Source organism: Typopeltis vanoorti, chromosome 13 (genome assembly GCF_054136105.1).
Source record: "Typopeltis vanoorti isolate ZY-2024b chromosome 13, IOZ_Tvanoo_1.0, whole genome shotgun sequence".
Classification (NCBI taxonomy): domain Eukaryota; kingdom Metazoa; phylum Arthropoda; class Arachnida; order Uropygi; family Thelyphonidae; genus Typopeltis; species Typopeltis vanoorti.
Genome location: NC_143561.1, coordinates 127,535,254 through 127,559,774, shown reverse-complemented (window position 1 = coordinate 127,559,774; position 24,521 = coordinate 127,535,254). Strand labels below are relative to the sequence as shown.

The 24,521-nt window shown below is 36.6% G+C and overlaps 1 protein-coding gene across 2 annotated transcripts in view; it reads left to right on the top strand.

Annotated features, from left to right (window-relative positions):
• LOC150100527 (uncharacterized) overlaps window positions 1-24,521 on the top strand; it is a 551,917-nt gene that overhangs the window by 388,942 nt on the left and 138,454 nt on the right. For both annotated transcript variants that reach the window (XM_090402464.1, XM_090402463.1), the window contains 2 exons: window positions 4,007-4,166; window positions 22,180-22,301. In XM_090402464.1, the coding sequence (XP_090258590.1) occupies window positions 4,007-4,166; window positions 22,180-22,301 (282 nt within the window). The remainder of the gene's footprint in view (window positions 1-4,006; window positions 4,167-22,179; window positions 22,302-24,521) is intronic.

Here is a 24,521-nt window from a genome sequence, read left to right as displayed (position 1 = left end):
CACTGTTCATGCTATTTGCACCACTAAAGATGATGCTGCATTTTGGTTTGGTTAATCTGAGGCTTGCATATTGCAGTCCTGCCATGGACACCCATGTTGCGGGTCTCGGTTCTGAACGTTTTTGTGCAGATTCGTGTTCCAGTCAGTGCCTGGAACTCTGTTCGATATGTCAGCTGACAAATGGTGATTTTTACATATATTTCTTTGTAGCACCTTATGGTCACATGTGGTAAGTGTGGTGGGTCATCCATTGCAGGTAGCACTTGCAGTTGACCCCTGTGCTTCCATCTCAGTATGGTATCATGTCACTGATTATTGATGTGGGATGGCTCAATTTATCAACAAATTGCCAAACGGATAGGCCTGCAGCATGACATCCCAACACCATGCTTCTTTCAAACTTAAAGGATTTTTTTTTTATTCTGAATTACGAAAAAAAAAATTCATATTTTTAGTATTGTTATCCTCCAGTATTACAATATTATTCTGGAATATTTATGTGTTATTGTATTGATATCTAACTTAATAGTTTCATTGCAAACATGTCATAGTTATTATTATTATTATTATTACAACAGACCCCATAGAGTCAGACTCATCTGGGAGGTCGTTAAAAGTTTATTTTTCACTTGGTTAGAGTATAATAAAATTAGTTTAATCCTTTATCCAAGTGTGAGCAAACAAAGTTTGCACCTGAAAGTATCTTCAGGACTGGGTTAAGGTGGTACAACACCAGGGCAACTCATTGCAAAGGTGGAGCGAGCTAGTCCTGAAGATACTTTCAGGCGCAAACTTTGTTTGCTCACACTTGGATAAAGGATTAAACTAATTTTATTAAACATCTGGGAGGTCCTTTTATCACACTCACAGCTCATCATACTGTGTCTTCAACACACTCAAACTTCTTGCAGACACCACACTCTCAGGCAAGGCATTCCAATTATTCACAACTCTGCACGAAAAAAACCTGCTTCTCACTCCCCTACTCACACCCTCTTTATACAGTTTCCATGGATGACCTCTAGTTCTCCCCCCGATCTCCCACTATTTTCTGTAGAACTTCTCCAGCATTGATCCTATAACAACCCCTTACTAACTCTGCAATTTACATCTCCTCAATCTTTCCTCATACTCGACATTCCAGAGGTTAGAAACCACCTTAGTCAGTCGCCTCTGGACCCTTTCCAACATCTCTTCATCCTTCTGAAAATCAGGTGACCAAATCTGGGCACAATAGTCCATGTGTGGCTTAATCAAAGCCTTGTACAATGGAACAAAAATCTCTCTACTTCTACAAGTCAGTGTCCTCTGCATCATTCCCAGAAGCCTTTGTGTTGTCTTCACAATTTTGGCAATGTGTTCCCTAAATTTCAGATCCTTATCCACTATCACCCCCCAAATCTCTTATTTCCTCCACCTCCAACAATATATTCTTGCCAAGAATAAATTCTGCATCCTATCTTTGTTTTCCAAATTTTAAAACCTTACATTTTGCAACATTGAACTCTCATCCCCATTTGCTTGCCCAATCACTCAATTTATTCAAGTCTTCTTGCAAGGCCACAACATCTTGTCTACTCTTCATGGCTCTTCCCAACTTTGTATGATCCACATACAACTGAATATCTCCATCCAAATCTTCACCACTATCATTAATATATAAGTTAAACAGCAGTGGCCCTAAAACAGACCCCCTGAGGCACACCACTTGTAACTTTCCTTTTCCTGGATATCGCTCCCCAATACACAACTTGTTGATACCTATCAGATAGCCAGTCTCCAATACAATGCACTAATCTAATATCCAACCCCATCTGCTAAAGCGTTTGCAAAATCTAAGTATATTACTGTGTATCCTTCTCCTCTGTCCAAGGAAACAGTCACTTTATTGTAATAAGTAAGTAGATTACTAAAACATGACCTCCCTTTAGCAAATTCATGCTGTTCATCAAAGATAATACCATTGTTGTCAACCCAATTCTGGATCCTAGTTCTCGCAAGCTTCTCCAACAACTTAACTTCAACACCTGATAGGCTATAGTTTGATGCTTGAGTTCTATCACTTCCTTTATGAAGTGGCACAATCTTGCACTCCTTAGGAACTTGACCCAGTGCAAGACTCGTTAAAAAAAATATGTCAAGGCCGATGTCAACTACCTGGCACATTCCTTCAGAATACGCGGTGATATATTATCAAGTCCCACAGCCTTATTTATATCTAGTTTGCTCAACCCTCCATACACCTCTTGCTCACTTACAGTCAGTCTCTCTCTCTCTCTTTCCCATCATCGACTGCTCTCAATCTCTCCATGAAGTCACATTCACAAGATTGAAAGACCTTTATGAACTGCTCATTAAGTATCTCCACCACACCTTCCGCAACAGCTGTCTTTATACCATTTTCTCCAATCAGTGTCATCCTTCCATAATCATTCTTTCTTTTGCTGGCTACATATCGAAAGAACTCATTAGAATTCTAAGATGAAAAGCCAAACGGCTATTTTTTTCTGGCGAGGTTGATAAGTTAAGTGGGATAAAAATCCCTATACAGTTCGTCGGCATGAAACGTTCAGATCATAGTTTTCGATCTTAGTTTTGCTTACTGGCTGAAAAACAATAGGGATTTTTATCCCACTTAACTCATTAGAATTCTTTTAGGCTTCATTAGCTAACTGCTGTTCATACCTCTCTTTAGCTACTCTCATCAACCAAGTCACCTGCCTTGCCTGGTCTTTGTAGTCCTCATGGAACTGGTTATTTCCACTTCTCTTATGCTGCCTCCATAATGTCCTTTTTCTCTGTATCGCATGATTAATCTCTTTATTCATGCATTTCACATCTACATTATTTAACCTTCTCACCCTTGGAATACATTTAGACATTGCATCTAATAGAGAGTTTTTGAAAATCCCTCAAGCTGCATTGATCTCTTTTCCAGCTAAATTCTCATTCCATGCTACACCCACAAGCTGTCTCCTGAGCTCTTCATAATCCCTACCCCCCTGTAGTACCACATATGCCCTTTTCTTACAGAGGTCATCGCACTGCTGGCAACCACCCAGGTAATCACCTCATGGTCACTCTCACCAATTGGTGGGTGATTTGACACCTAATTTATAATTACATCCTCTGATGAGATGACCAAATCCAAGACCCTCAATCCTTGTGTGCCCTCTGTTACATACTGTCTGAGGTAGTTATCCCTCAAAAACTCAAGAAACTCATTTTCTTTACTTCCAGTTTCTATCTCATCATTCCAGTCTATATTGTCATATTTAAAATCACCCATAATGATCACTCTTTTCTTATTTTCTAGGCTAATTTGATTTAAACATTTCATAGTCACTACCATCCACACATTACCTGGTTTATAACAACCTCCAAACCAAGTATTTCATTCCATCCACCTCTATTTCACACCATACTGCCTCAAAACCACTGGCACTATTTCCATCTTGCATCTCTACTTTGTATGGACATAACTCTTTCTCTGTTATCAATAGCACTCCCCCCCCCCTCCCTTTTTTATCCCTTCTATACTTACAAAACACATCATACCCTTTCATCTCTATTCCTGTCAAGATGTCATCCTCATCTAACCATGTCTCACTTATTCCAACAGTTTTTGGGTGAACAGACTCGATTAGTGGAACCATTTCATCTGCCTTGTTTCTTACACTTCTAGCATTTGTATACAAACACAACAGCTCATTCCTGGATCTACAGCTACTTCCACTGATACTACTCATTCGATGTGAGACCTCTTTCAGTTATGGAAGTCAAATACTACATTCTTTGAGTATGAAAGGAAATTACATCAGCAGTTATACATTTAGCAATATCGACTAAGACTAGATGACTGACCACTTTAAGAATAAAATTCATAAAATTGTTTTGAATACATGAGAGATCCTGTAAATAAATTTTTATTAGATGAATAACTATATACAGTATGAAAGTTATACACATCATCTTTTTAAACTTTTTTTTTTCTTTTGTTACACAGCTCTTTATTAAAGCATTCACTGCTGATAATAGTGCTAAAAGTCTATTAGTGGATGAACGAATGACAGTGGGTCAAGTATGCAGGCTGCTGGCAGATAAAAATCACGTTCCTATGGACCCAAGGTGGACCCTTGTAGAGCATATCCCAGAACTTTACATGGGTAAGCATTTGTAGTTTGAAATACAGTACCATGAGAAAAATTTTCCAGTGATTATATATCTTATAGTTAATATATGTTCATTATACTTGTTGATGTGAAGGAATTATAGATGATTAATGCCCTTGCTGTTTTCTATAAACTGTTATTAAAGTATTATTAATGTTATACCTCAAGAGTTGAGACTTGCACACAAAGCCCATCAAATCTCATAAACCCATTCAGCTGTTTTTGCACTCTTAGACAATGCATTCCACTCACCAACCATTTTCAGTTTAAAGAACCTGCTCCTCACTGGTTTGCTTATACCTTTCTTATATAGGTTCCAGAGACAGCCTCTTGTCTCTATCAGTTTTCCTCTCCATTCTCTGAAGAATCACTTCTAGATGAATCTGGTAACAACTCCTTAGCAACTTAAGTATCAGTTATATTTTCCTCTCCTCTGATTCAAGGGCTCTGTGCATGCCATATCTTCAGTCTTTCTTTATACTCCGCATTCCAGAGACTAGAATGTGGAATAGATTTCCTCATCATGCTATAATCTGTTGTGATGTTCTCAGAAGTTTAGTAGTGTGACCCCTAAACCTCAGGTCACAGTACATCAACACTCCCAAATTCCTTATCTCCTCTACTATCTTCATCGTTTCTCCACTGAGTGTATATTCTGCATAACTTCCTATCCTACAATATTTCAAAACTTTACACTTTGAAACACTGAACTGGTATCCCAACTTATTTGCCTGCTCACACAAGTCTTTGAATATCCTCCTGTAAGATGGATATGAATAGATATATCATCATATTTCTCCCAAATCCTGGATGATCTGTAGACAACTGCATATCATCCACTTAGAACTGTCCCAATATCATCATCAAGATAAACAACAATGCTCATAAAAAGACCCCTATGGCATATGCCATTAATTGCTTTCTTTTTGGGATAACACTCCACCATACAAAGTGATATCCCATATGCTTAAATGACAACCAGTCACTTATCCAACTTGCTAATCTTATCTAACCCATCCATTTCAGTTTATTTACCAATACTTGTCATGTAGCATTCTATCAAAGACCTTTTATAAATGGTGCCAAACATACAGACCAGTGCATCACTTTTTTGTAATACCTAAGCAGATTTGCCAAAACATGACCTTCCTTCAGCAATCCCCATGCTGACCATCACAGAGAATATTTGTTGTTATCAGCCTAATTCTATATCCTAATCCTCACAAACTTCTCCATCATATTGACCATAACTCCAGACACAGATTGACATATCATTCAGAGCCTTAGCCTTATCTCTCTACTTTCTAAAATTTAAACAGTTTTATCCTCTTTGGTTAGTAGTATCTCATGAGTGGTATTTAAAGATAAAATCTGGGAATGGGAAGATAGGATATGATACTTCCTCGTGGACAGTACAGCTTTGTAAAAAGTAGGTGTCCTGCCTTGATTTATATTTTATAATAGTGAACAGCAGAAACCGATAAAGGAAATGGCTATACCATGTTACTGCTGGACTTTGCAAGAGCATTTCACAGAATACAATATGGAAGTCTATTAAATAAGTAAGAACAAATGGGAATGGATATGAAGCTGGTAGCATGAATAGAGGATGGCTGACAGGTACCAGAAAGTAGTATGTGGTGGATTGTAATACAAGGAAATGAGGGTGACTAGTGGAGTACTTTAAGGCTCTGTGCTAGGGCTACAGCTCTTTAATTTGTATATTATTATTAAAAGGAATGATTTAAGGGGAAGTATTGAATAATATATGCATGTAAACACAAGAAAGATATTTAATTAACCAAATATTTTGGTCTGGAAAAAGCAGACCATCTTCAGTGGCACTACAAGAACAGTTATAAAAAAATACCAGGTGGAATACTAACAATAGATCATTTAAAAATAGAACAAGCCACATGATGTTATATCACTAAGTATTAAAGGGAATATTTTTAAACAGAGACATGATTGAAATAAATATATTAATTAATAATATTAAATAACATAAAATTAATATGAATTAATGAGTTATCCTGATTAGACTTTCCCAGATTTTTGATATAGATGTCATTCCGATTCAGGTTAGGATGATGGAGTAAGGCCTCTACGCTTTCTTTGAATAAATGTTCAAATTTATAGTGGGATCTATGTAAGAGGAAAGTTTTTGACCAAAGGATGTTGTGGTTAGTTTCAATCCCGTGCTGAGCCAATCCAGATTTTTCAGGTTTGTTGTGATGAATGGAGGATTGATGTTCTTGGATTCTTTTTTCAAGAGAACGTCCAGTTTGTCCAAAATAGGAGAGATCACAGTTGCAGGGAATTTGATAAACTCCAGGAAGAGATATAGCTGAGCGTTTGTCTTTAGGAGAAGGAAAATGGGAAGATAATTTGTTAATAGGTGAATACGTAGCTGTTAACTCATATTTCTTCTGAATTCTTGCGATAGGTTCTGAAATCCCGGAGATGTAAGGAATTGTAACCCGACGTATTGAATCTTCGTTGTTTTGTGATGGATTATAAGAATCAAGAAGATGTTGAGTACTCTTTTCGGAAAAACCATTGAATTTCATGTGTTGTTGGATAGTAGAAAGTTCTTTCTGTAGAAAATTAGAAGTAGAACAATTAGTTTTGGCTCTTCTGATTAGACATTTTATGATTCCTGTTTTTTGACAAGGATGATGAGCTGATTCTTTAAGAATATAACGACCTGTGAAAAACTGACATTCTCGTGAAAAAAGAATCCAAGGACATCAGTCCTCCATTCATCACAACAAACCTGAAAAATCTGGATTGGCTCAGCATGGGATTGAAACTAACCACAACATCCTTTGGTCAAAAACTCGCCTCTTACATAGATCCCATTATAAATTTGAATGTTTATTCAAAGAAAGCATAGAGGCCTTACTCCATCGTCCTAACCTGAATCCGAATGACTGTATATCTATATCAAAAATCTGGGAAAGTCTAATCAGGATAACTCATTAATTCATATTAATTTTATGTTATTTAATATTTTAATTAATATCTTTATTTCAATCATGGCTCTGCTTAAAAACATTCCCTTTAATACTTAGTGATATAAGATGACGTGGCTTGTTCTATTTTTAAATGATCTATTGTTAGTATTCTACCTGGTATTTTTTTAAAACTGTTCTTGTAGTGCTACTGAAGATGGTCTGCTATTTCCAGACCGAAATATTTGGTTAATTAAATATCTTTCTTGTGTTTACGTGCATATATTATTCAGTCTTTATGTCACAAGTATCCTTAAAACATCAAGGGGAAGTATTGAGTTGTTTTCTGATTTTATTTCTTTATTTATTTGTATGGCGTTTCCTCCCTTTTCTCCCTCATTCCTACTGGGGCGAGTTGAGCTTCCTCATGGGGGGGGGGGATTAAATATTTATGACTGTAGATCCGTATATGTGTGTTCACAGGACCAGTTTGCCTGTTATGGGAGAAGAAAAATCCAAGTTTCTGGGTGAAAAAATCCTACCTCCATATGAGACCAGCTAACCCACCTTTAATCGAATGAGACCAAATAAAGGTTCCTCACATCAAAGACGGGAATCGAACCCAGGTCTTTCCAACTAAAAGGCTTTTTCTATACTGACTGAGATGTAGCGGCTCTTGTTTTCTGATGAAAGCTGGGGAGGCCAGTAGTTATTAAAGCTGATGAAGAGATCCTGCAGGATGATATAAATAAATTGGCAGTGTGGGCAAAGGATAATTATCAAATTCATGTTGAAAAATGTAAGGTTATGCACTTTGAGATGAAACAGTTACATACCGTTTATAGTGTTGATGATGCTAGATTGCAGGAAATTGAGGTATAGGAATTTGGGGATGTAGTGGACAGAGTTGAAGTTCAGAGGGCATATTGCAAAGTTGGAAAAATAGCTCAAAGGATTACATGGATGATGAAGAACACATTGACAAGTAGAGATAGGGAAGTTATTATCCTTCTGTACAGGGCTATAAGTAAGATTGCATCTAGATTACCATATACAGATTTGTTCACCTGGGTTTCTTCAAGAAGACAGTGGAGAGGATCCAGAGATGGGTGACCAATCTATGACAAGTGTGTGGAATTATTGAAAGGATAGATTGTGTGTGTGTGTGTGTGTGTGTGTGTGTGTGTGTGTGTGTGTGTGTGTGTGTGTGTGTGTGTGTGTGTGTGTGTGTGTGAGTGAGGATAGATTAAAAGTGTGTGTTGCAAAGTCTAGTTGCAACCCACACACACCTTCAATTCCATATGGTTGCAGAAAAGGAGCGGCATGATATAAACATATAAATTACTAAAGGAGTTCTATAAGATTGACAAAAAAGAAATTTTTCAATTCATGATTAGTAGAGAGAAGAAGAGAGAGCTATTGGTTACTCCTGCTATTGGTTCCTCATTCACACCATCAGGGTACTGATGGTGTGAATGAGTTTCAGGAGTGATATGATAGGTATTTTGCAAATAGTGGTTAGTTTTCTAATTCCACGGAGTTGCTGTATATTAATAACAATAATAACTACAGGTGGTGCTTTGAATCTTCTCAGTGAGTAAAAACTAGGTCACTGCCGTGAAATGTCTTTCTTTACGAGGGTGGTCTGAAAAGTTCTCGACCCAACAATGAAAAAACGAATTTATAATTTCAAAATTATTTTTATTTTTCAACATAATCTCCATTATGACTAATACATTTATTCCAGCAATGCTCCAGCACCATTATCCTGTCCCTGTAGTGGCTCTCAATAAGATCTGCAAAATACCCCTCTACAGTTGCAATCACCTTTTGATTTGAAGAAAAATGCTGACCAGCGATGAAGAGTTTGTTTTGGGAAGAGATAGAAGTCAGAGTGAGCCAAATTTGGGGAATAAGGTGGATGTTACAACAATTCATAGTGCAGATCCCTTAATTTTCCCATTACCAAAACACCTTTGTGGGCAGGTGCATTGTCCTGATGAAAGATGATTTTTTTCTTCTGCAAACCGGGTCTTTTCTCACGAATTTTTTCATCTAGTCTGGTTAAAAGATCAGAATAATATTCCCCAGTTTTACCCTTTCCAAGATAATTAATAAACAAAATAATGCCTTTAGCATCCCAAAACATTGATGCCATGACTTTTTCCTGCTGATGGAAAAGTCATGTCTTTGTCTTTGGCACTGAACAACCGGCTTCTTTCCACTGTTTTTGCTGTTGTTTGGATTCTGGTGTGTGTGTAATGGTGAATCCAAATGTCATCCATAGTAATAAATCTATGCAAAATTTAAATTCGGCAGCCCATTTCTTAATTGTCGAAAATGAAAGAGAAGAGTGCCTGTAAACTTTTATTAACTTCAAATCAGTTTCTTTTGGCGTTAAATGTTCTTTTACAAAGAATTTTATAACGATACTCAATTTTATCCATTTGGATACAGACAACACTTTTGCTTCAGACAGCTGTATAAAACAAACTACTTGATAGAATGACTTGCAATTTCACATGGATGCTTACGACAGATGTACCAACTTAGAAAAAAAAAACTTGCCAATAGTGTTGCCATCTATGGTCGAGGCCGAGAACTTTTCAGACCCCCCTTGTATTTCATGTGCTCTACGTAATTTCCAGGATGTCAGTTTTGTACCTCCTCCCCCACCCTCTCTCTCCCTCTCTCTCTCTCTCAACAGACATTTTGAGGATAATCCATTTCAAGACCATGGAAATTCATGTGCTTTGTAAAGTTTATCTTTAAGGTTATTCTCATGTCTCATATATCTCTCATCTGCTATAAGGGCTTTCATAACTCAGTTGCTGTGGAAGCTCATATAGCTTTCTTATGATGCCTTTCGGTGGAAAGACCTAAGTTTCAATCTCATCTAGGATGCAAAGAACCCTAAGTATCTGCTTTTCAATTGAAGGTGAGTTAGCCAGTCTTATACAGAGATGATAGGGTGTTTCCTCCTGAAAAGGTGGGGTTTTTCATCTTCAAAACAGGCAACTTGGCTATTAGAACACTTACAATTAATAGAAATAAATACACTGACCTCATAGCCTGAGTTGCTTCACCTGTAAATCTAAATCAACTAACCAACCCTCATCTATAGCAACAATGGCCTGTACTGGACTGTAATATATGCCTCAAACAGGATCCTCTGCTTAAGCCTAGAATGCTGCTCTGATTATTGTGTTATAGCTGATGCAACGTAATGTTCATTATTAGACACAATCCTATTAGGTTTAGGAGTCAAGTCGCTATGTGAAGAGTTGATAAGCCTGCAGAAGCCCTTTCTACAGAATAGTTGACCAGTGGGATCAATAGGCATTTCAGTTGCTCCTTATATTTGAATTCGCGTGTACAAGTGTATTGTGCTTTGATGATGCTCAGTTGAAATTCAGTGAAATATAAGTAATAAAACATCTCTTTGATAAAATTGTGTGTTGGTGTTAATACTGTTAAAAATAAGTCATGAATAACCATCAATATCTAAACTTATCTGTTAGATCTAGGTGCAATAGTCCAGATGTGTCCTTATTAAGGAGAATAACCTCTTTCCATGCTTTGCCAGTGTACTCAACAACCATAATCAGATGTGCTGTTTTAGCCACCTTTGCAATATGCCTCTAAACTTCAACTCCCAGTCCACAATCATCCCCCCCAGATCTTTGACCTCATTAATTTCCTGCAGCTCAGTTCAGTGTCATCAACATATTGTACAGCTTGTGATCTCTTCATCCCAAAATGTATGAAGAGATTATAAGCCTTGTACTTGGCCATCTTAAACTTGCTACTGTTATGCTTTGCCCATACTGCTAAATCTATTTAATTCATCTGTAGGATCTCTTTATCTTCACTGATTATACTTTTCCTAGTTTTGCATCATCAGCAAACAACTGAATATTTTTCCTTAAATATTTTCCAAGTATTATTTATTTGTATTTTATACTGAGTTTTTTTACAATGTGAAATAGAAAGACCAGTTCTTAAAGTTGAAAAAAAAATTCTTCAACATGGTTCTGGTACAAAACAAAGGCCACTTCAAGACAAGTCTTGAAGTGGCCTTTGTTTCAGAACCATGTTGCTTTTTACTTTTTGGTGAGAGGCACCACAACCAACTTAGAATTGTACATAGCATTGCAGAAATTGAAGAAATGTGTCCAAATAAATAATAGTTAAGCCAACTTCACACCGTTTTGCATGAAAGAGATGCAATTCATTCAACAAACTTTGTAGTGCTCAAATATTAAAATCCTCAAGATCTACCATGATCAGTGATTTGAACTCAGATCTAGCTATATCCCAGTGGGGCAGGAACAACCTTATAAACTTCAGTGCAACCAAAACTCAGTAATGTCTGATCTCTCACAGGAAATAACTCTCATCCCTCACCCTTACCTTCAATAATACTGAGATATCCAAACACAATCAGATTTCTCTACTCAGACTGACCTGCCTGTACCTTTGATCTTTCTTGGTACAACCACATTTCAACTATAGCTTCTGCAGCTGCCAGAAAACTTGGTGTACTTTTTTGCACAAGGAAGGAACAGGCCAAAGCCCCCCCCCCCCCTTCCCCCCCCCCAAAAAAAAAGAGGAAAAAAAAACACTAGAAAATTTTCCAAAAATCTTTTCTAATTAAAATTCATTTTTTTATTTATATTGTGTCAGGTCTTCTATTTCTATACAACTTATGAATTAGCAGTCATATAAGGGTAATACCCTATAGCTCTCAGGAATCACGGCCGCTGTGAATGCAAGGTGAACGAAGTAGTGCTCGGGCGGACGTAGTGCTACTTTGTTTGCCCAACCCGGCCACAGGAGATCACAGGTATCATGTATTGGCGATCACTGCAGATGCTCAGTCATAGATCATATGCAATGCATAGTGTCTATTTCTTAAATCGTCTACTCAACCCCCCCCCTCCCCCCAAGATTAAATCTTGAGTGTGCCACTGGCAGAGGGCATATAAAAAGAGACTGGCAAGCTCATGAACAATAAACTAGAGTAAAGGGAATAATGACTTGAATGAGTGCTAATAATAGGGAAGTAAAAGAAACAAATGATATGGATGAATTACTTGAGTGATCTTTTGCATGAATATATACTATCTGGATGGAGATACAACTCCAGATATGACATTACTGATGTGAAATAGAGGTAGATAAATTGGATGTCAACATCCTTCTCAATGTTGTAGCAATCCTCTAGATTCACCACCTTTGTGATACATCCTTTAAACTTCAAATTTCTTTTGACTATCACCCTGAAGATCCCTTGCCTCCTATACTTCCTTTAGGATAGTTAAACCAATAGAGTATGGAATTTTCCATAGATTATTATTATTATCATTATTATTATAATACAGGCACCTCCATGGAGTCTGAAGACTCATCGTGAGAGACCCATTCTATTATACCTCTTGAACCCATTAACAGACAAAACACTCACAACTGACTCTGGCAACCCCACTTTCACCACTCTCCAAGCAAAAAATCTAGTCCTTGCACCTTTATTCCACTTCCAGGGATGACCCCCTTGTTCTGTTCCCTCTAGCCAAGTGCTGAAACATTTCCCTGCATCTATCCTATAAAATCCTTTAACCAACTTAAATGTTTCTATCATATTCCCTCTTTTTCTCCTATCAACCAACTTCTGCAATCCACATACCTTCAATCTATCCTCATAGGGAACATTCCAGGCCATTCACCATCTTGGTAACTCGCCTCTGAATCCTCTCCACTGCTTCCTATTCCTCAAGAAACCCAGGGAACCAGACTTGAGCACAGTAATCCAGTTGTGGGCGTATCAAGGTCTTATAAAGAGGAATTACAACTTCCTTATCTGCACTTGTTAACGTGTTCTTCACTAGCCAAGTAATCTTATGGGCTAATTTAGCAACCTTAGCAATATATCCTCTAAACTATTAATTATAACGAAGAAACAAAGGCTTCAATTCGGCGACATGAACTTATTTAAGTTAAGGGATATTATATCCCATATTGTTTCTTAGCCGAATAAGAAACTCAAAGAGTTTCATTCCGAATATAGAAACTATATAAAGTTTGGCGATTCCAAGTGTAAGCAAATACCTGGATAGTGCAGCACCTGACTGAAACCGGTCTGGGTAGTGACCTTCTCTCATAATGTTGAACAAAATATAGCTCCTAGGAGTTAAGTTCACATTATGGGTAAATATCAAGAATACTGATCGGAGCTTGCTCCACCCTTTATATGAGTTGCCTCAGCTTACACTACCTTCAAGGGTCAGGTGCTGCACTATCCAGGTATTTGCTTATGCTTGGAATCGCCGAACTTTATATAGTTTCTATATTCGGCATGAAACTCTTTGAGTTTCTTATTCGGCTAAGAAACAATATGGGATATGATATCCCTTAACTTAAATATCCTCTAAACTTTAACTCTCTATCTACAACTAACCCTAAATCTCTAGCTTCATCTATTTCCTGGAGTACAGTGCCAACAATGTGATACACAGCTTGTAATCTATTTATCCCAAAATGCATAACTTTACATTTCTCAACATTAAACTGATACCCATTAACTTTTGCCCATACTGACAGCCTATTTAAATCTTCCTGCAAGCTCTCCACATTGCCTTGATTAACTATTACTCTACCCAATTTTGCATCATCAGCAAACAACCAAATATTTCCTTGGAGGTTATTTCCTATATCATTTATGTGTAAATTAAACAGCAATGGTCCCAGCACTGAACCTTGTGGCACACCACTAGTCACCTGTTTTTGCCTCGATTCTGCACCTCCATTTAACACTTTTTGATCTGTTCAGCAGCTACCCTCTTATCCACTTAACCAGTGTTGTATCCATCCCTGTTTGTTCTAATTTGCGTAACAGTATTCCATGTGGTATTCTGTCAAATGCCTTTGCAAAATCATCATGTAGCCATTTCCTTTATTCATCTCAGCTGTTACTCTATTATAAAAATTTAGTAAATTACTAAGTCATGACCAACCCTTCACAAAACCATGTTGACCCTCTCATGCATTATCATATTTTTATCCGCCCATTCTTGAATTCTCTTTTTTACCAATTTTTCTAGTATTTTTACCACCAAGCTTGAGATAATGACTGGTCTATAATTTGCTACTGTAGTCTTAGAAACCTCTCTTATGCAAAAGAATCATTTTACCCTCGTTCCACTCCCTTGTAACTCTAAAAAAGCTTAGACTTAAATGAAACAGCTTAGTCAGAGGCATTGCCAGTTCCCTTGCACATTCTCACAAAACACTAGCTGATATCCTATTTAATCCCACAGCTGAATTTACATTGAGATTCTGCAATATTCTAAGAACCTCCAATTCATCCACCTCTGTTCCCACATTATTGTCTGTCACACAGGTTAAAGCAGTAACCTCACTAGGATGATAAATTAAAGATACAAGAAATTATATACTTGGTTTAATCCTTTATCTAAGTGTAAGCAAACAAAGTTTGCGCCTGAAGTATTTTCAGGACTGGGGCAACTTGTATAAAGAAGCAAAGACTTCACATCACTTAGTATCCCATAATGCAAAGCATATCTCCTTGCAGACATGTATAATGCTATGCATTATGGGAAGGGTCACTACCCAGACTGGTTTCAACCTTTATTGAAGTCTCTTCAGTGGGAGCCAGACCTGGAGGTGATACTAAGGTTGAAGTAATGCAGAAGTCATATTTTCATATACAAGTTGCCAAAAGGTGTCACATGTTATTATTAAATTACTCTGGAGTAGAGAAAGCTGTTGGAAGTTTTTTCACTTAGTTTAATCCTTTATCCAAGCGTAAGCAAACAAAGGCAAGTAATGTGAAGTCTTAGCTTCCTTATACGAGTTGCCCCAGTCCTGAAAATACTTCAGGCGCAAACTTTATTTGCTTACACTTGGATAAAGGATTAAACTGAGTATATAATTTCTTGGTATCTTTAATTTATAGTATAACCAAGTGAAAAAACTTCCAACAACTCACTAGGACGATATATGCTTGCAAAGTGGTCACTCAGTAACTCAACTATTTTATCTGCTTCTGTCTCCTCGTGACCATCATCATCATCACTCATTAAGCTTAATCTTTCATAGTTATTCTTCCTCTTACTTGCCACATAACAAATGAATTCTTTGGGATTTCCTTTGACCTGCTCACTAAATTCTTCTCATAATCTGATTTTGTCTTCCTTGCCATGCAGTCACCTTTCTCTTTATATACTCCCCACGGCATTTTCTTCTTCTGCAGCTTCGTGCATAATGATATTACAGGAAAACCTCGCTTAATGAGAATTCGATATGTGCAATTGAGTTAAATGATGCTATTTCCCACTTTAAGTGAGTGACTAATCAGTTAACGTGATTTTTTTACGTTACACAAAATATTTTTGTCGCTAATCTGCAGCGATCGGTGGCATTTGTCAGTGAAGTGGCAGTGCTCAGTGGCCGGTGACACTCAGCAGTTGACTCAAAGCTATCATCGCAAGTGCACGTGCAAACTCTGTTCTCTTGCTCAATCACTTTTCCTTCATTTTGCTTTAATTTAGAATACCTATAAGGCTCTATTATATTCAACCCCTGATATGGAAAAGGGAAAGACTGATAAAGAAAGCAGCAGTAATAAAAAGGGAATAAAAATAATTACATTAGAGGTAAAGCTGGAAGTCATTAAGAGACGTGAAATTGGTACTAATAATACAATGATTGTGTGAGACCTGGGATATAGCGAGTCTACAGTTCGGACCATATCGAATAAGAGCAAAGAACATGGAAAAGTTGCAACTGTTACAAGTACAAGGAATATTCAGGCAGAAGCTCTCAATATTTTTACATCATTGAAAGAGGCCTAATTTCAAGAAGAATGTGAAAGCTTTACTGCCAGTTTAGGATTATTTTACTATTTTAAAAATCGAGCATAATGTAAGAATAAGTGGGGAATCAGTAGTGCTGATAAAGATTCTGCAGCCAAGTTTCCTGATGAATTGCAATAGATAATTCAGGAGAGTGATTATGACAATTGTCAAATATTCAACATTGACGAAACTGGTCTCTTTTTGAAACGATCCCAACAAAAACTTTCTTAGCTAAAACTGAAGCATCGAAGCCAGGATACAAAGTATCTAAAGATCGTCTTATGATTTTATTAGGAGGCATTGCAGAAGGCGACTTTGAACTGAAGTCTATGTTAGTTTATCATGTGCAAAATCCGAGATCTAACATTATTGAAGAAATCAGCACAATTTGAAAAGAACTTGGATTTAATGAACTGGATGATGAAAGTGTGAGAAACTTGTGTGATTCCCATTCAGAATAGTTAAGCGAGAATGATCTCCTTCAACTAGAACAGCATGCATATGAAGAAGAAGAAGATAAGGAGTGTGAACAAGAGAATGTTAAGACTAAGAAACTAACTGCAAAATAACTTGAGCTAGTTTTCAATCACAGTGAGCATGCTAAGGAAATTTTGTTTGCTGCTGATTCTGATGTGGAACAAAGCTTCCAAGTCTGCTGAAATCTTGATAAAGCAATCACCAGCTATCGAAAATTGCATGACAAGATGAAAAGTCGAACACTATTCAAACATCTTTACTTAATTTTTTTGTAAAAATGTAGCTCAATCAAATGCTTAGACATTAAATAAAACTGGAAGCAGTTGATTTTTATTAACTTCGATGATTTTATCCTCAAATAAATTTTTCACTGTAAATTTCACTGATTTTTTTTTTTTTTTAGATTTACGCCTAAGCGATGGATGAATTATAATTATTCTTATTGTTTATTGCGTTCACTTAACACAATTTCACTTAGTGCACATTAATTGATAGATTAATTAATCACGTTAAGCGAGGTTTCCTGTATTCATCCATCTAACTCCTAACTGATTAACCTTCCTTACCCTAGGTATATAATTTAATATTGCTTCCTTTAGATGACCCTTAACTATATCCCTTGCACTACTAACATCCCTACCCTGCAGTGTTTTATGCCATTGCACAGATTTAAGCTTCTTCCTAAGCTTGTCATAATTGTAGTTCTACATATACTCCTTCTTGACAGAATATTTATGTTTTACAATCTCCCAAGTCAAGACAGCATAGTCACTTTCATCAGTTGGAGGTAATATGGTCACTCACCTTGGTTATTGTTAGCTCTTCTTATCCTGTGACCAGGTAAAATACTCTCCACCCCTAGTCCCCTCTGTCACATGCTGCCGTAAGTAAAGATCTCTTAGTAGGTGCATAAATTCTATTTCCTTCCTGCCATGTGATCTTTCTTCCTTCTAGTCTATATCTTCATAGTTGAAGTCCCCCATAATAATCACCAACCTGTACTCATTGTACTAATTTGGTGGTGCATGTTTTCCAGATCATCTGTGGAACTCCCTGATCTGTAGTACAACCAACTGTATATTTTGTCTTACTGGCCTTAATCTCACACCAGAGGCAATGTTGTCACCTTGATTATAGATAGCTCATCTTATACTGTGACCAGGTCCAATACTCTCCCACCCATAGTTCCCTCCATCACATGCTTCCTTAAGTAATGATCTCTTAGTAGATGTGTAAATTCTGTTTACTAAATAAAGAACCAAAGGCTTCAGTTCAGCAATGCAAAATTTATAAAAATCAAGTGGATATTAAATCCATTATTATTTTAATGCTGAATACAGAAACTATAAAAGTTTCGTATGAAATGTGACCAGAGGGCTTATGGAAATACACTTACTGGCATTTATCAGTTGCCCTAGCTGGACCTTATAGATGACATGATACTATCAAGCGTCCATATATTTGCCTCCTATTGATCTATTTTGATAAGGTTTCACTGACCTGACAGCTGTTTCAAACTGGTTGGTTTATGTCAGAGACCAGGCAGAAACCTTAAGAGAGCAAAAACTCTCTTTCAATGCTAAGGAACTTGAAACATAGGAGAGGTGTATTTTTCATAAGTGAACTCTCGGTTGGTGCATAAAAGTATTTACTAAATAAAGAGCTAAAGTCTTCAGTTCGGTGAATGCAAAATTTATAAAAATCAAGTGGATATTAAATTTAGCATTATTTCAAAGCCGAATACAGAAACTATAAAAGTTTCGCATGAAATTTGACCAGAAAGCTTATGGGAATACACTCGCTGGTATTTACGAGTTGCCCTAGCCAAACCTTATAGGTGACACGATCACTATCAAATGTCTGTACTGAAGTGCCAAACTGAAGCCTTTGGCTCTTTATTTAGTAAATACTTTTACACACTGACTAAGAGTTCACTTACGAAAAATACACCTCTCCGACGTTTCAAGTTCTTCCTTAGTAATGAAAGAGAGTTTTTGCTCTCTTTAAGGTTTCTGCCTGGAGTCTCCTGCTTTTGACTTTCTATGGCTGAAAATGTCTTTACTCCATTCTTTCAAATTCATTTGCTGTCTCTACCACTTTCCTAATGCTACCAACCATTCTGAACTTTTCAATTTCCTTTCCTTAAATTGTTCAATCCTGCCTTCTTAATAATGAAATCATCTTTGCCAAATTCAGTGTTAACAACACCAACAAAACAACACCACCAACAATAGGTCTCCTATTCCAACTGTACAGCAGGTAGAGCGACTAAAATATTTGCCATCACTAATGACCTTACACAAATATACACATGCCTACTAGAATATCAGGCAACCCCTATAACTCTCTGAATAATTTGGACCTCTTCCTTACTAGTGACTCATCATACAGGATGAATGTAGTCTGTTCTTTAAGCATTTCAGACCACAATCTATGGCTGATATGTTCCCCATGAAAGAACACTCACACCTACACACACACACACATATGCTTCATTACAAGAAAGCCTAGTGGGATGTTCTATGCAACATTTCCTTAGATGGATTATTGCTTCCAGCCACCTGACCCAAACTTATGTGCTGAATGTATCACTGAAATAATTCTTATTGGCATGGAAACATTTATTCCCCATTCTACTTATGTTCCCCTTTCTTAGCTAAGCCTTGGTTCTGCCACAGGTGTGCCAAAGCTGTACAAGAGAACAATTAATCATACCACAACTGGCTTGCATTTAAAATTCTTTATTCCAATACAACAGCTTCAAGAAAACATGTCGAAAACTGACTTTGAAAGAGCTAAATGTAGGAAACTTACATCCTGTCCAAATGGTAGCCATGCATTCTGATCTCTAGCCAAAGCTGTTAGTTGCAATTTCTTCCTAACACTGCACCCACCACTATCATCCTGATGGTTCTGTTGCCTCATCACCAACAGAAAAAGCCACCCCCTCTTAGCTTCCTACTCTGCTTCTTATACTGGTAATTTTGATAAATGTCCCCCCAACCATTCCAAACACTCTATAATCCAATGTCCAGTTTGTCCTTTCACTAGAAGGAGATCAGAAAAATTTTGTTCAGATTGGATACCAAAAAGTCTCCTAGTCTTGTGGCATTCCTCTGATTGTCTTAAAGGTTTGTCCTCCAGGGTTGACTCCCATTCTGTGTTTCGTTTTTACACACTGCTGTTCCACTCATATCTACCCTGCAATCTGGAAATTATCTTGTATTCAATCCATCCCTAAAAAGGTGACTAGTCTTTACTTTCAAAGTACTGTCCAATTTCTTTTACTTCAGTTCTTTCCATAGTAATGGAAAGAGCCATCAACAAATAACTACTATACTTCCTTGAAGACTCATCTAATAAATGACTGCCAATATGAATTCTCTCACTGTCTCCTAGTCTTGATGGCATTCCTCTGATTGTCTTAAAGGTTTGTCCTCCAGAGTTGACTCCCATTCTGTGTTTCATTTTTACACACTGCTTCTCCACTCATATCTACCCTGCAATCTGGAAATTATCTTGTATTCAATCCATCCCTAAAAAGGTGATTAGTCTTTACTTGTACTGTCCAATTTCTTTTACTTCAGTTCTTTCCATAGTAATGGAAAGAGCCATCAACACATAACTGCTACACTTCCTTGAAGACTCATCTAATAAATGACTACCAATATGAATTCTCTCACTGTCGTTCAAAAAGCACTTTTGCCTACATCACCCATATCTGCACAAATATTGTGGAAATGTTTGGTAAGCCTCAAGTGGTTTCCCATGATATCTCCAAGGCTATTGACCAGGTCTGGCACAAAGGCTTGTTAAGTAAATTGTTAAGTGATCATTTGGTCTATCCCCTGACTTCTACAGTTTGACTGCCAGCTTTCTGACTGGATGCTTACTTCATGTCATGGTAGATGGTGCCCTGTCTTTAACTATACAACTCAATGCAGGGATCTCAGAAGGCTCTGTTCTCTCATCCACTCTATTCCTTCTATATATATATATATAAAAGATCTACTCCAGCAGACCACAAATCCAATATAAAGTTTTGCTGATAGCAGCACAGTGCATTCTTCCTTTTCATTGACAAATCTGGCAATGCCCACATTGCCAAATCAGTGGGATTTGGATAATCTTGACAATTTCAATGCTAGCAAAATGTAGCTTTTCCTTGTTTTCTACAAAAAAAAAAAAAATCCTTTTCTTCTATCCTTACTTTTGACCTTACTAGTGATGTAGTTTTACCAGTGTAATTGTGGATTTTTTTTATTTATTATTATAATTATTTATTATTTTGTTTTACTTTAATTTAGTTTAGTTTTCCATCAGAGGTCAGGCAGTCACTGTTTGACCAAAGCAGTTATCCTCAGTCCACTGTAATAGCTACCAGTGCAGCTTCTGATCCAGAGTGTGTGTGTGTGTGTGTGTGTGTGTGTGTGTGTGTGTGTGTGTGTGTGTGTGTGTGTGTGTGTGTGTGTGTGCGCGCGCGCGCGTGCATGTGTATTCCTGAAGATAACCTTCATATGAAAGTTGACACTTTAAATTTTATTTTATTATAATAAAAGTAAGTTCCTTAACATGATAGCATCTCCATAATTATCATAATAATAAAATACAAGTCGATTGCTAAAGCAAAATCTATGACTTGGACTTGACAATTCCATCTGACCATCATAGAGAATCCTATGATAAATTTAGTTTAATCCTTTATCCAAGTGTGAGCAAACAAAGTTTGTGCCTGAAAGTATCTTCAGAACTGGGGTAAGGTGGTGCAACACTTTGCAAAGGTGGAGCAAGCTACCAACACTCCTATCTCAGTATCTCCCATAATGCAAAACACATCTCCTTGGTTGGATATATCTAATCTTATGCATTAAGAGAAGGGATCCTTGCTAATACTTCTGGCTGGTATCTCCACTTGGGCCTGGCTCCCACTGAAGAGACCTCAATAAAGGTCGAAACTAGTCTGGGTAGTGGCCCTTCCCTTAATGCATAACATTAGACATATCTGCAAGGAGATATGTTTTGCATTATGGAAGATACTGAGATAGGAGTGTTAGTATCTTGCTCCACCTTTGCAAGGAGTCGCCCTGGTGTTGCACCACCTTACCCCAGTCCTGAAGATACTTTCAGGCGCAAACTTTGTTTGCTCACACTTGGATAAAGGATTAAACTAAATTTATCATATTCTAACCAAGTGAAAAATAAACTTTCAAAATAGAGAATCCTACATTCACCACATTTCTGTATTCTGTTTCTATCCAATCTCTCCAATACCTTAATTGGAAACTTATGTGCAGTGGTACAGTTTGCATCCTTTCTGCTGATTAGGAACCCTCCCCACTGCAAGACTACATCTGCAAGACTACAATTAAACAACCAGGTCGGGTACATTGCTAATTCTTTTGTACATTTCCTGAAAATACATGGCAATATGTTGTCCATTCCCACAGCCTTGCTAACATCTAGTTCAATCAACACTCGACACCCCTCTGATTCTTTCACCTATCCTTCATAATGCCCTTCTTGGTATTACAGCATCATTTAGACAGCATGATATAGACTGACAAAGTATTTGCTAATAGCAGTTATTACTATATACAGATTTTTGGAATGATTGGATTGATTCTATTTTAATTTATATATAAAGAACCATTTCAGAAATATGATTTGCTTTATATTTAAGTTTTTTTTTTTTTTCTGTAGAGCGTATTTATGAGGATCATGAATATCTTGTTGAAAGTCTTCTTTTGTGGGCAAGAGATACATCTAACAAGCTGCTGTTCCTTGAGAAAGATGAAAAATATGATTTATTTATTAATCCTGAGGTAAGATTTTGAAATATGGCATCAGAACTTGCCTTTGTCAGGCATGATTAAGCTTTCTGCTTTAAACAGACTTATAAGAACTGTTTTTTTTTTGTTTGTGTGTTTGTAATTAATGATATGCCAACCTTGATGAACATAATTCTGAAATCATCAGTGATGACTGAATGCTTTATTCATACTGGTATGGTTGGTTAAGGTAAGCAAAAAAAAAGTACACAGCCAAATTGTATCATTCTGATTAGGAAAAGGATTTTATGTAGGACAAGAATATTAATGGTTAGTCAATTTTTTTCAGTGTAGATTTGCTTTTAAAAAAAAAGTACAGGTGTGTAGGTGGGTGGTCTTGCATAGTCTCCAGATTAAGGGAAAAGGAGTTCATCTTTATCAGAACAAATAACTTGCTAACTGGTTTATAAGTAGTATTTGAACTGTATTTGGTGAATGCACTGGATTCAATTTTAGTGATGTGCACCTGCTTACAGTGGGATTCAGTAGTGGCCGGTGAAAATTTTAAGTGGGGATGCTGCAAGAAAAAAAAAAAAAAAAAAAAAAAAAAACTTTTTCCTAATCAGTAACGAATTTATTAATAAATAAATTTACATATTAAAAATTGCTTTATTAAAAATATTTCATCCTCACCACGAACAAACACCAATAATAAAAGTTTCGTATCAATAGCAATGACAAGTGCAAACGAAAATCGGCATTAGATCGCAGTGCATTTGTTTTGTGTAACGATAATTGAAAAAATATAATTCTTTTCATATTTTCAACAGTGACACTCGTCATAATTCAGCCTTGTATCTATAATAAATAAATATATGTTATTTTAACAAAATAAAATAAGATTTACAAAAAAATAGTTCACCACGAACACGCACCAATAATAAACGTTTCATATCTCACAGAAATAACGAGCGCAGGTATCTAATGACGTAATGTGCAACGACAGCAAACGAATATCGGCATTAGATCGCAGTGCAGTGCATTTGTTTCGTGTAACGATAATTGAAAAAATATAATGCTTTTCATATTTTCAACAGTGACACTCATCATAATTCAGCCTTGTATCTATAATAAATAAATAATTAGGTTATTTTAACAAAATAAAATAAGATTTACAAAAAATAGTTCACCACGCACACGCACCAATAATAAACGTTTCATATCTCACAGAAATAAGGCACGTAAGGATTCTAAAAATACACTGCCGTTTGAGCAGTTACAGTTGGGAATGACGCAATGTGCAATGACAAGAGCAAACGAATATCGGTGTTAGATCGCAGTACATTTATTTCGTAATCTAAAGCGTTAATCGAATAATTCCAGTTATTAACTATTCAATCAATGTCAAAACATAAGCTATAACCTTTAACATGTTGTACTGCATTTATATAATGTTGTATGCATTATTATTTATAAACGCAAACAAAATTTAATTTTTTCATTTTTTCCTTGCGGGTGCTGCAGTGTTACAGTGCTTATGTACGGCCTGCCACTGATGGGATTCCCGATAATGGTACTGGCCCATTTTGTTCTTTGCCTTTTTCCTTATATTTTCTTCCCACATTCCGAAATCTATTTCTCCTGAGTCCTTTTTACAGACTATCACTAGGATCCAGCACTCCTCATGTTTGCCTGCAGTACAATCCACTTAACATTCAGAAAGGGGATTCTGGTATTGTGCATATACTGCTGACAAGGCAGGCAGTCCAATTCGTGATCCAGCCAGGCTAATTTGGCTAGTGAGCTTGCCTTCAAGAATCAAAGGTGCTGTAGTACATCTCCCTCCCATGGTCTAGGAAAAGCATCTAAGACTTGCTGTAGTGTTGATATGACATATGGGATAGTACTGGTGGAGTTTATCTACTGTTTAGCAACATCAGATTTTCTTACATTATTTTATTTTATTTTTTTTTTAAATTTAACATCTAATTTTTTTTTATAAAAAGGAAAGGATAAGATTTGCTTTTATTATTTATGTGTTGTGCTTTATTTCTTTTAATTAGTAATTTGTTTCGTATTGTGTTTTATATAAAAGAAATCTTTTGTGTTAGCTTATGGCCTGTCACAAACTGTTTTATTTATGAGATTTATTGATATCAAGGAGAAAAAAAAACAAGGACTTGCCTCAAATTCAGTTTTATTCCTGTACCTTGAAAAACTTGAGTGAAGAATATATTGAAATTTCTGACTGAGTTTTCAAACCTTAAAAAAAAC